This window comes from Halichoeres trimaculatus, unplaced genomic scaffold, assembly GCF_033239565.1.
Source record: "Halichoeres trimaculatus isolate MK-OKI-2021-1 unplaced genomic scaffold, fHalTri1.1 fHalTri1_scaffold_10, whole genome shotgun sequence".
In the NCBI taxonomy this organism is placed as follows: Eukaryota; Metazoa; Chordata; class Actinopteri; order Labriformes; family Labridae; genus Halichoeres; species Halichoeres trimaculatus.
This window is the reverse complement of record NW_027437187.1, coordinates 6,414,276-6,427,363: the sequence shown is the minus strand read 5'-3', so window position 1 is coordinate 6,427,363 and position 13,088 is coordinate 6,414,276. Positions and strand designations below refer to the sequence as shown.

General features: G+C 41.5%; 1 protein-coding gene across 1 annotated transcript in view; it reads left to right on the top strand.

Moving 5' to 3' along the window:
* Nucleotides 1–11,164, top strand: part of ranbp10 (RAN binding protein 10) — a 45,156-nt gene extending 33,992 nt beyond the window's left edge. The window contains exons 9-15 of the mRNA XM_074677341.1: nt 1,282–1,430; nt 1,597–1,813; nt 3,746–3,885; nt 4,014–4,162; nt 7,098–7,209; nt 7,351–7,492; nt 9,590–11,164. Of these exons, the coding sequence (XP_074533442.1) occupies nt 1,282–1,430; nt 1,597–1,813; nt 3,746–3,885; nt 4,014–4,162; nt 7,098–7,209; nt 7,351–7,481 (898 nt within the window). The 3' untranslated portion in view covers nt 7,482–7,492; nt 9,590–11,164. The remainder of the gene's footprint in view (nt 1–1,281; nt 1,431–1,596; nt 1,814–3,745; nt 3,886–4,013; nt 4,163–7,097; nt 7,210–7,350; nt 7,493–9,589) is intronic.
* Nucleotides 11,165–13,088: the final 1,924 nt, after the last annotated feature.

Below are 13,088 nucleotides of genomic sequence, written 5' to 3'. Positions count from 1 at the left end.
CCTGGCTGTTAATCAAAATTTGACATCTGGCATAATTTTTGATTAAATTTTAACTTATTTGCTATGTTTTTATGTTTTCATGTATTGCACTCTTTTAAATCTTTACAGCACTTAAGTCAACTTTGGTTGTTTTAAATGTGCTCTATAGATAAAGTTTGAGTTGAGTTGAGTTGAGTTATACATTAGCATCAAGATAGCGCTATTTCTTCTATGGTTTTTGGTGCATTAGGAGATGTAAAACATGTCAAATGTGTTGAATAGGAATCCAGTGTGAGAGTATTTACATTTCTATGTGTTCAGTTCTAAAGTAAAACTTCAAGCAGAAAATTCTGAATCAGAGTTTTTTTTTGGGAAACTGTTATTCATCTGCGAAGCTAAGCTAGCTGAGGTGAATAGTTGATGCAAGATCCAGCAGTTCTGATGTTATTCAAAGCAGTGATGTGTGGGTCGATACTGAAATTTTGATACTTCCCATATGAACTCTGCTCTAAAACTGATTCTCAAACCAAAGTATTGATACTTTTAACATTTCAGTCATTTGAGGTTGTATAAATCCAAACAGGAACACAGTGAAAGATACCAAACTGTTGAGAACGTATCAATGAAATGCACTATTTTACACATTACATTACCTGTGTTTACACAGAGTATCGGTATCTGATCGGTATTGTCGACCATCCAGAATTTTACTCAGTATCGGATCATAAAGGAAATTTGTGGTACCAAACCTCACTAATGTAAAGATTCGACAAGGGAATGGTTTAGCATAAAGGCCAATGATGCCGATGGATTGAAACATTTCTTATCGATTCTCAACAGTGACCAGTTTTTGATGCCCATCCCTCGTCGTTCAGGGAGAGAGAGCAGCACTCAGTCTTTCCTCAGTTAACTGCAGCAGCAGCAGCAGGTTCCCTGACGTAAAGAGCTTTATCACTGGTTGATGGTGAAAGCAGCGGCGGTGCTGCATTTAGGGAGACATTTGTTTACAATGAAGCCCGTGAAATAAAATGCTGAAGGTCCATGTTCAGAAATAAGATCATGTACATGGATTTGGATGGAGATCCAAGTGAAATGTGCAGTCCCACGGTTCAGCAGACCAGAGATAAGAGAGAAACATGATTTCAAGACCAAGAGTCATGCTTTTTGTTGTCTGAAAACTCTTTGGTTTTTGTAGCAAATTATATGAAATTGGTTTCATTAAATGAAAAGAAATGAAACGAAACTGGAGTGCTGCTCTGCCCCTCTTAACGTTCTTTCAATGTTGTGTGCTCTGCCCACCAGGTGTCGTCAGTTCGTGGAGATGGTGAACGGTACAGACAGTGAGGTTTGCTGCTTGACCATTCGCTCACCCAAGTCCCAAGATAGTTACCCTGGCTCACCCAGCCTGAGCCCCCGCCACGGCACCAGCATCACACATCTGCACACCGGAGGTACAGACGCTCATCTGTAATAATAAGCAGATAATAATGATAACAGATCGGTAATACACGTTGATAAACATGTACCCTTTAACAACACTTTAAGGTTCAAGGCTTCATATAAAGTAACGAGTTTTGATAAGAACTGATAAAGTGTTATTTTCTCCTTTTGACCCAGGAGCCGACAGCCCAACCTGCAGTAACGGGGTGACCCCCTCCAACAAATCAAAGAGCCACAGTGGTACTGGCGGCAGCAGTGTTAAATACCCCAGCGTGTCCTCCTCCAACTCATCCTCGACCTCCTCCTCCCCTTCCTCCGTCAACTACTCAGAGTCCAACTCCTCCGACTCCACGAAGAGCCAGCCTCACAGCGCCAACAGCACCCAGGAAACAAGGTGAGCAGAGGCCGTCACTGCAGACAGAGCCAGACGTGTTGGTGCACTTAGGAGTTCCTAAAAAACAGATTTTAAATGTTGAAGGTCCTGTAGACATGCTCACAGCAATACCTTTAGAAGATACACCTGTTCAACCACTTGTTAACACAAATATCTAACCAGCCAATCACATGGCAGCATTTAGTCATGTAGACATGATGAAGAGAAGCTGCTGGAATTTAAACTGAGCATCAGAATGGAGAAAAAAGCTGATTTAAGAGACTCTGAACGTGGCATGGCTGTTGGTCTGAGTATTTTAGAAACTGCTGATCTACTGGGATTTTAACCCACAACCATCTCTAGGGTTTACAGAGAATGGTCCCAAAAAGAGGAAATATCCAATGAGCGGCAGTTCTGTGGGACTGAATGTCTTGTTGATGCCAGAGGTCAGACTGGTTGGAAATGATAGAAAGACAACAGTAACTCAAATAACCACCTGTTACAATGGTAACAGATGGGAACGAAATGGTACCGATGCCTGATACCTGGTAATCAGTTCTGGTACTCAATGGTACCAAGTTTCGGTACTTTTTTGTAAATATGTGGTAAAAAATATACATTTGTTTAACAATTACTTTTGACAGGATTTAGTCGGTACCTTTAAAGTACCTAATTCAGTACCCATCCCTAGTTTCAACTGAGGTCTGAAGAACAGCATCTCTGAACGCACAACGCGTCCAACCTTGAGACAGATGGGCTACAGCAGCAGAAGACCACACCAGGTGACTCGGGATGTTCCGACACAGACTTTTTGACTTTCAATTCGATCTGATTTTTTCATATTTTTTGCCGATACTGACCTGATACAGATACGATATGATGCCTTTCTCTGATAAATCCTGTATTCTGTTGGGTGACTCCATTTTAAATAAGGAATCATATTTGTTGTGTTAAAGTGAGCTCTGTTGGTACCTCCTCACTTTACAAATGTTGCAAGACGTTGTTTTACTGTCACTGCTTTCCAAAGAGAAGTAGTCCCACGCAGTGGACTTATTTGCATCATGGTTTGATTTACAGCAGCTGTAAAGTGTGGCGGTGCTGAGAACATGTGAAAACGAAATTGTTCAGATCACGTAACAATATCCGATGCTGTCCAATCCTCCAAAAATAGCCATATTGGGCTTCAGCCCTCACCAGAACTGGACCATAGGGGACTGAAAAACGTTGCCTGGTCTGATGAGTCTGGATTTCTGCTCCACATTCAGATGGTAGGGTCAGAATTTGGCCTCAACAACATGAAAGCATGGATCCATCCTGCCTTGTATCAACGGTTCAGGCTGCTGCTGCTGGTGTAATGGTGTGGGGGATATTTTCTTGGCTCACTTTGGGCCCCTTAGTACCAACTGAGCATGGTTTAAAGTCCACAGCCTACCTGAGTATTATTGCTGACCATGTCCATCCCTTTATGAGCACAGTGTACCATCTTCTGATGGCTACTTCCAGCAGGATAACGCTCCATGTCATACAGCTGGAATCATCTCAGACTGGTTTCTTCAACATGACAATGAGTTCCCTGTACTCAAATGGCCTCCACAGTCCCCAGATCTCAATCCAATAGAGCACCTTTGGGATGTGGTGGAACGGGAGATTCTCATCAAACACAATAATTTGAGTGTTTGAAGAGTTTTGAATTAGATAGAGTCTGTGTTGTGTTCATTCTGCTGGTCTTACCTCCTCAAAGTGGGCGTTCATCCACTGATAGAAGATCACTTCACATTTCTCAGAGCCTCAAGTAAGACTGAGTCACATGTGAGTCAGGATGTGGCGACAGTCGTAGTTTTCTTGCTTGTCAGAGTCGTCTGCCACTATCAAACAGAGCTGATCTTTGAAGCCATGTGTAACTACCCTGTGTGTCATCTTTCCCTCTGTGTGTGTGTGTGTTTGTGTGTTTAGTGACAGTGACATGGAAATTGAAGCAGAGCACTATACAAACGGGGTTGTTGAAGGCTCCTCAGCACGGATCATGAATGGCACATACAAACATGAAGAAATCCTTCAACCAGATGACAACAGCATCGGTAACGGAGTCACAGGTACTTCTCTTTCACACACACACACACACTTTCACACACACATACCAAGAGATTTCCACTAATAATACAAAGTGTTTCATTCTCTGCCCTGAGTCTAACTGTGAGCACGTGTGTTTCTGTGAGCGCAGAGGAAGGCTGGAGTAACAGTCGACAGCTTTATGGAGGGAACCAGGCCGCCACAGAGAGGATGATCCAGTTTGGACGGGAGCTGCAGGCACTCAGTGAGCAGCTGTGCCGCGAGTATGGAAAGAACGCTACACACAAGAAGATGTTACAGGTGTGCACACTCTCAATCCTGCAACAAGATTTTCCTTTCATGGGAACTGATCATCAAATCCTGGGTGGAAGTGTTTAATCTAGGATGTGCTATGACCAAGCAGAAGTGACTCTAACAACCAGTGGTTCATTCCTCCTACACACATTTAGACTCACACCACTGCAGGCTTTGTCCTCAGGCACTGGGACTCTCATAAAACCAGTTTCTAAACCTTTGAAGCCTGGTGTATGAAATCAGCTGCTCCACAGTTCAGGACCTCTCGTTTTCATAACTTTGCGTCATGATGCACAGAATGATTTGTGATAAGACGCATTGCTGGCAGGTCTGTTCAGCACCTGGACTCTTCTACTACAGAGCCATGCTGTATGTCCTGTATGTCAGGGGTCTCCAGCAGGTCGCTGGATGAGTAACATGCTGGGCTAATGGAAAATATAAGTTTCCATAAAGCTTATGGAGCAGACAAAGCAGTGCCACCGGAAACTGTAGGGGCAGTGTTTATGTTGCCACCTGGTTAGGGATGGAGCAATTTATGAAAAAAAATCCAAACGTTCCTTTTCCTCACTCAGTTCGAGGCGCATGTGCTTTGTTCGATTTGTGTTTTCTTTTTTCTTTGTTTCACTCTTCAGTTTGGAGCAAGTATGTAGCGCCAATCATACATATGCGCAACTCGAGGTGAAAGAGTTCAGCAGGACACTTCGTGGGGAAGCATGTGTGTTGTGACAGAGTTAGAGGGTGTACCTGTGGTGAGTCGTTCTGCTGTCTGGGAGCTCTTTAGATTCAGTGTGAGCTCTGATGACGAGGGTAAGAAAGTGGCGGATAAAACCACGACTGAGTATTTTCAACTTAGAGACTTTGTTGCTACATTTAATGACTTTTCAGACCCCACCGATTAGTTTTTTAAAGACGAAAACTTTTGTGACTTTTCTGGAGTTTGTAGAATCTGAGGTTAAAGTGTGTTTTGATCTCCTCAATGGTCAGTGTGTGTGAGTCCCTCCTCTATCCAAAACACAGACAGTCCTCCTCACTCACAGCAGATGAAATCACTTCTGCTGGTCTCCAGTCCAGATGAAGGAGGAGGGTTGATATTTAGACATTAAAAAACAAGAATGGACAGAAGAAAGTTAATTTGTAGTTGTAAACATATTTATGATGTTGTGTTTTTCCTGCTTTCTGTCTCTCCCACATTATTTCTCTCTTTTACAGAGTCCATGACAAGTACATGCCAATGGATTATTCTGCAGATTAGACAGAAGTGTCATTGAGTGGCTTTTAGTGACTTCTGGGACAGACAATAGTGACTTTCCTTACTGAGGAGTTGGCATGTTGAAACTAGAAATGTTTTACTCAGCTTTAATGAAGTTTGAAATGGGAAACAGACTCATTTTTTCAGCTTTTTTCATGACTATACATGACAAAAATGATTAAAAATAATCTGTAAATAGTGGATTATCAGGGTTTATGGTAATCTGGGGTGTTAAAAACAACAACAATGTACACCAAACTGAACCCCAAACTGTTTTGTGAAGCGTTCCATCCCTAGTTAACAGCAATGCCAATGTAAAGGATGCAGTGACAGTAACATCATTTGAAAGGGACTAATATATTTTCACACATAAAGGGAGGGTAAATAGGACTTGTGCCTAATAAGGTGTGCCTTATGTAACTGGAAAAAAAATGAGTAAGGGTGACTAGAAGTAGCTTACAACTTGTTTTGTTGTTTGGAAGTAGCTCTAATCCTAAAAAAGACTGAAGACCCCTGCTGTGTGTATTGTTAATAATGGTTTGGTCTGGCTTCTGTGTGCAGTGGTGAAATACCAAGTGGTCCATCTCCTCTTCAGAGCAGAGCATGCAGTGTCCTTGATTCTCATTTTGATGTGTCAGATCACATTTGTGCATGCAGTGACAAACTGTGTCTACAGATGATGGGTTCTGGATGTTGTTTCGAGCCCAAGCAGTGGCTTTCAGTGTCTGACTTTAATCCAGTATCAGATATTAGCCTGGTCCCTTATGTCCCCAGAGACTCTCTGACTCTTTGACTCATGTGACAGTGATTTAAAACCACATTTGAGGGTAACTGGACTATTTCTTCTTATTATTGAGTAGTGAGATCTTCCCATGTTTCTATCACAGAGAATCAGGAAACCATTTTTTTCCTCCCAGTAATGTTGTTAACCTTTCCCTTAATGTCTACCCTGGTTGTTTGGTTTGCTTGTCTTTAGCATCACAAAACTTCGGGGGGTTTTGGTTAAATTTGTCACAACTGATCTGAAACATGCTGTTATCAAATTTTAAATTTACAAATTACACATATTTATAGAAAAACAATCAAATGTTCAGCGTTGGCCTCAAAATAATTTGTTGTCTTTGCAGTTTTTTTTGATGAGCTTAAAATTATTTGCAAGGCCTAAAATTGTGGGTTTATCAACACTAAACACAGCGTCCAGTAGAAGTGAGTATCAGGAAACCACAGAAGCTGTAACAGAGCCACAGCGACTCCTAAAGGTCTACCTGTTGGTGTTTTTAGCTAAAGTTTCTTAAATAAGGAAATATTTCTTAAAGGTCTTAAACTGTCCGCTGCTTTTGCCTCTTGAAGTTCATCCTTTCACCACCAGGGGTCACAAAAACTCCACAGACACAACAGATCCCTGAGTTCCTTCATGTCTTCTTGCCCGCAAATGTCTTTATCTGATGAAAACATGTTATGTTCATTGTCAGATTTTTGTATTGTAATCTGAAAATAAAGAGACCAAATTTCATTCAAAGTATCCGTGAGATATTTGGAACAACTTCTGGGAAAGTTTCACTAACTACTGCTGATTCCTGTAGAAAAGACAGACTGGCTTGTACACACTCAGAGCTACAGCTGCTGAATTGAAGCATTGAAGTTGTTGAACTCACCTTGTTCCTCTGTTTTTCTGTCTGTCTCTCTTTGCAGGATGCTTTCAGCCTTCTTGCGTACTCAGATCCATGGAACTGCCCAGTGGGCCAGCAGTTAGACCCCACACAGAGGGAATCACTCTGCTCCGCACTCAACAGTGCCATACTGGGTACTGAGAACACACTCTGCTCCTGACACTGCTGTATTTAGACACGCACAGATAGATGAACATGTTCATACTGAGACAAAAACAAAAGCTGTGAAGAAAGAGACACAAGAAAAACTTTATTCATCTATTTTTTTGTTCCAGAGTCTCAAAATCTGCCGAAGCAGCCTCCACTGATGTTAGCCCTCGGCCAGGCCACAGAGTGTGTTCAGCTCATGGCCCGGGTCCGGTCTGGTTCTTGCTCCTTTGCCAGAATAGACAACTTTTTGCACTAGCCCAGGTCCAGGTGAGTGATTTCATGTGATAAGAGGAACTACAGTTAGGTTCTCAAACTGGGCTTGTCTCTTATAAAACTCTTTGATTTATCTCCTGAATCACAGCACGACATCTCTGCTCTATACTGACACACTACGAGAACTGCACCCATGCTTAGCGCAGTGCGATGATTCTATATCATATGTTAAAGCCCAATATGTAACAACAGCCTGAAATATTACAACAACTCCACATTGTATCAAAATGTGAGCCCAAAAAATAATAACTGCATTCCCAAAACATGACTCTGACTTTTGATAATCTTGACATTTTGGGTAACCTAAACTTTTTCTTGAACCTCAGGTGAGTATACCTCCTACCTGTGATCAATTACAGCTCATTCTCTGGACTTAAACTGCTTCAATTTCAGTAACACTAAAAAAACAGATCTTTTCTAAGCCACACTTTTAAGCCCCCTTCAGTAACGTCTGATCCAAATTTGGGCTGGGTGATTATGGCTAAAATCAAAATCACGGTTATTTGAACCTCCTACCTCGATTTTGGTTAATTCACACTTATCCCACTATCAGCTCAGTTTATTCTGCAATGAGGACTGCATGATTTGGCCTAAAACCAATAACTAGATATATTTAAGCTTTATCATGATACACAATATAAATCTTGATTTTCTGATTTCTCCTCTGAATCACTGTATAAATGCAAAGCTGCGTTTCCACCAAGCAGTGCGGATCGGTTCAGTCTGGTCCCAAAAAAGTGGGACGGCTCGTCTCGGTTTTTAGGGATCCGTCCCAGAATGAGTCAGTGGAAACGCCGCTAAAAGCGCACCGTACCGAGACAATCCGACCCGGACTTCTTGGTGGAAACGCGGCTTTAGATTCAACCCCTTGAAAAGGGTTTACAGCGACTCACGCCAAAAAGAAATGACAGCTTCTTGTACTGGGTGGTATGAGAAAGACTTCAATCACAATGATTTTGTTCATATCAGATAATATTTATCATAATACACATCAAATCACTAATTTGTCAAGCTTTAATGAATGAAGATGAAGGTTCATCTCCTGCCCTCTCTGTAGAGCACAGGAGATGAACCTTCATTATGCACCAGTGGAGACCAGCGCAGCCGGAGAAAACAGTTAAAAAAATCAAAGCTCAGAAATGGCGTTGTTGGATAGACAGTATGTCTTCACATTTATTCTTGACAGTCCAAGTGTTTTGATGCCCACACGGAAGATTCTCTCCCTGGTCTTTTACTGCACCTCCACGCCACAGTGACCTCAACTGTTCATATGTAACACTGTGCCAGTTTGCAGTTGCATTTCAAACGTGCTAAATATAGACGCAAAAACAATGACAGTCAACAGTTTCAGGTTTGATAAATCACTCTGCGAGCACTGAATGGTTATATTTGCATCTTCTCCTCCCAGATATGATTGGCTAATCATACATCCGTCAAAACACGAACGAATGAATTCTATTGGGTCAGGCCCTGAAGCACCCACGGAATCAAGCATATTTGATATATCCCCTACTCTCAACTCTGAAATTTTAAAACAAGTTACTGAAATAAACATGTGTAGATGAACAAATAAGGGTTATATACTAAAGTAATGGAATTTAAAACACATCAGATAGAAATTTAGAGTAAGAAATAACAAGAGGGATACAATGGAAATAATCAACATGGCAGTTTCATGTCAGTTGGACACTCTGATTGTTTCATTTTAATTATTTTTTGATTAATCGACCAGCCCTTCTACAACCAGTGGCTCATTTTCCCTCATATAACACACCTGTCCTGGAAGCTGTGGATCACTTCTGGTAACCTGTGATTGACACAAAACTCAGCATAACCCTGAGCCGGTTGACGTAGGAGTTTAGGTGCTGGTCTTTAGCTGTCCCATCCACAGAGATAAAGACACTTCAGTTAAATTATGACTCAGGCCAGATGAAATAAATTTTACTAGGAACAGTTTAGTTGATTTTTCTTGAGGCAAATGGAGAAACAGTAACTCTGCCACAGATTCATCACTCCAACACGACAAATGATTGCTATAAAAACACATTTCACCGTTTCACCTTTCCATTTCCTCTTTCTCTTTCTCCACAGGTTAATGTTAAGTAGCACTGGGGGAACGCTTGTCCAGCAGGTAGTTGTCATGGTGACAGAGGAAACGACGCGAGTGTGATTGGTGTGTTAGGCTGTCTGCCTCATCGAGCCGGCGGTAAAAACAGAAGCAGAGGAGAGCGGGAAAGAAAGACAGAAAGAAGAAAGAAAGCTTCCTTTTAATTTAGTATTATCAAATAAAGAAATGTGTGACACTATTTAAAGATAATTATTATTCTGTTTATCTAGACATTTTTATAGTTTTCTCTTTCGTTGTCCGTTTGTTGTGCTCACTCGGGACAGAACACGTTGTAACTTTTAGTTTTGCTTCTGTTTTGATGGATGCATTTGATACCCTGAGTTCAGTGTTTCACTCATGTTGTTCACCACAGACCACAGACCCTCACCTGGTTACCTCTGTGAACCAGATCTCCTGGACACCATCTTTTAGAGTTCTTAACGGCCTGGTTCTCCTGACGTACTCACAAAGGACAGGAGTGTGTGTTCAGGTTGTTTCAGCAGGGTGGAGTTAAAGAGCTGTATGGAGGGAGAGTGATGTATGTCGAAGAAAACAGAATCTATGACTAGCTGCCAAAGAGGAAGCTGAATCCAGAAAACGACACTTCACTAAGCCACAAAGCTGACAGGTCTCTGGGGTGCTGAATCCTACCAGAACCAGAACTGGTTTTTGCCTCCGGGTGTTGCAGCTTTCATTTAACCGTCAGCCCAATCAGTGGTGTGATTGCTGGTGACAGGCACAGCCACAGTTACAGTACCTGCCTGTACAATGCTGCTTGTTAATGCCAGCATGGAGAAGAGTGCTCTCATTGGCAGGCTAACAAGCTCAGAGTGTGTGCAGGTAGAAGTCACTCCTCAGCGTCTCGTTACAGCAGGCAGATTTTTCTTTTTTTACTACACAACCTCACCCTGCCCTGATCCTCAAAGTCAGATCTGAAACCATTTGCCAAACCAAGCAGATGGTGAAACTTTAATCACAGGGTTTTTTTTTTTTTTTCACCAGAAATACCAAAATGAAAGGTTGATTAAACCATCTAAAACAAAATAAGAAAATATTTGATTATGTTCGGGTTTTTTTAGTGGCTGTGTTGATCAAATCTTAGCCCAAAAAGTAAGAAAACCTGTGCTTGGTTTATTATTTGGTTCTTCATCTTATGCTGCATTTAAGTCTGTTTATTTCTCTTTTAAATGCAGCCATATTGTCAAGAACATGTAAAGATGAGTCGATTTGGATAAAAGTGTCTGCTAAATGAAATCATAGAATTGTAAAGTAGTGGACTAAGCTCACGATAAATTTGCCAAACCTTCTCTACCAATCCAGTGTAGTCCAATCCAATCCAGTCTAGCTTTATGTGTATGCACCTTTCACCCTTTGGATCCAATAGGCCAAACAGCTTATTCTGCTCTTGACTCTTTTTTGGTGAAGTCTGAGGTCAAAAGAAAAAAAACATGTTTGCAATTTATCCTTTGAGTGGTTTAACCAACAGGAGCCTCAGCAGAGTGAGGAAGAAACCAAACACAGCTGGAACAGCCTTATTGGAGCCCGAAATGAAACCAAAATGTAATAATTGGTTGATAATGAAACAAAAATGCTGAGCCTGAATTGTTATTCAAAAAGTCATAATCCAAAATTGTAATGACTTAGGTCTTGGAGGCCTGTAACAAGGAATGTTACACATTGTTACATTTTGGGCGAAAAAATATGTTTTTGGCCAATTATTACATTTCTTTACTACATTTTGTGTTGCTCTCGCATACCTGGCCATAACGTCTGAAGTACACCAGATATTTCTGCAGTGCGTCCTGTCACAAGCGGATCAGATAGGTTTCATTTAAATCAATGTGTCAACTTACTCTGGATCCATTCTGTTGCAGTCAGAGGCAGAGCTGTGACGCATAAATTCAGTGTTGAGAAGATAAAGCAGGACAGGAAGTCATGACTAGAAACTACCTAAAATCAGCCAGAGTTTTTCAAAACAAAACAGACTGTGTCAAAGTCAGTTTGTATTTATCTTGACTACGACAATAAACGGACATAATGAGTGGAGCCAGACCAGGTGTCAACAAGTTTGAGGTTTTACAGCCCAACATGAATAAGAGAGACTAATCAGGCCCTGTATACATGACAACATTTCACCCGAAAACGCTAAAATGCGAAGTAAGAAATCTGTATTTACACCGAAACACTAGGGGACTGAAAATGCTGTAGTAAGCCTGCCAGGCCTGTGGGTGGCGCTATAACTGTCTTGTCCAGAAGCAGCTTTCTAAAGATCTAAGAAAGTAGAGTTGGGGCGATCATCTGGTGTATTGGTAAATACTAAGAGCAGAAGTGGAGCAAAAGATGCTCATTTTGATGACAGACAGTCAGCAGATTCAGCAGATTGAGAAGCACAAGAACAACATGGTAGTTCACGACGATTGAAACAATGGTACTTTTGGACTATTGTTGCATGACATCAGCATTTCCACTGAAAACGCCGGCTTACTGTCTACTCAACAACTGTGTCTGCAGGATTTCAGAAAAAATCCACTCAGGAGGCCGTTTCCAAAAGTCTGCATTTTAAGTCGGCTGTAACACCATTTCCGTGTAAACGGAAGGCCGAAACTCAACAGTACTTTTGCGTTTCACCCTAAAACTACTGTCTTGTAAACGGCCCCTCAATGGAGTGTGAAGAGCAGGAACTCCTCAGTCTGTGACTCCAGCTGTCTGTCAGTCGTGCAGCTTCTGGGACTGAACATGAAGCCGGTGTTAGTTGACAAACACAGTCAAGACACAACAGAACGGAGATGGACTGCAGACAGATCTGGTGTATTTGAGGCGTAACAGGGCCCATTACTTTTGTAACATCATCAACCACATGTTACAGTTCAGGCTTCATCATTATTACAATTATTATTTTTTCAAACTACCTTTCTGGTTTTTGTTACAGAACATGTTCTAACAAGCCTGGCATCTCTGCAAAACCACAGCCTGGTTTTGCAGAATACCAGCTTGAAGTTGCACCTTCACACTGGTCCTATCCAGATCAGTCAAACGTGGCATACTGAAAAACACGTTCCTTCAAAGAGAAATAAACAGGCTTCACTTCAAGTGTAAGACTTTTTTTACAACAGATTTTTCTACTTTTTGTGCTTGGTTTTGTTGAGGAAGTCCATGTTAGATCTGATGTTGCCTAACTAAGATTTCCACTTCTACCCCCAAACAGCGTAAAAACACAATTGGCAGCATTTTTTAGCCCAACATCTTGGTTTCCCCTTAAATGATACAAAGTGGTTGATATGGAATCTGTGACAGAATAATGTTTTAAACTTAAGTCTAGTTTTTTAACCCTTTGAAGAAGTCATTCTCATGATCCCTTTGCCTTTAAGCAGCTCGCCTCAGTTAGTAGACCCAGGAACTGCCAGCTCCTTGTTGGCCAGCTAGCTTCTGGATGCTGGTCCACTGACGGGATCGTTGTCGTAGTTTCCTCCTGTTTCTTCTTAA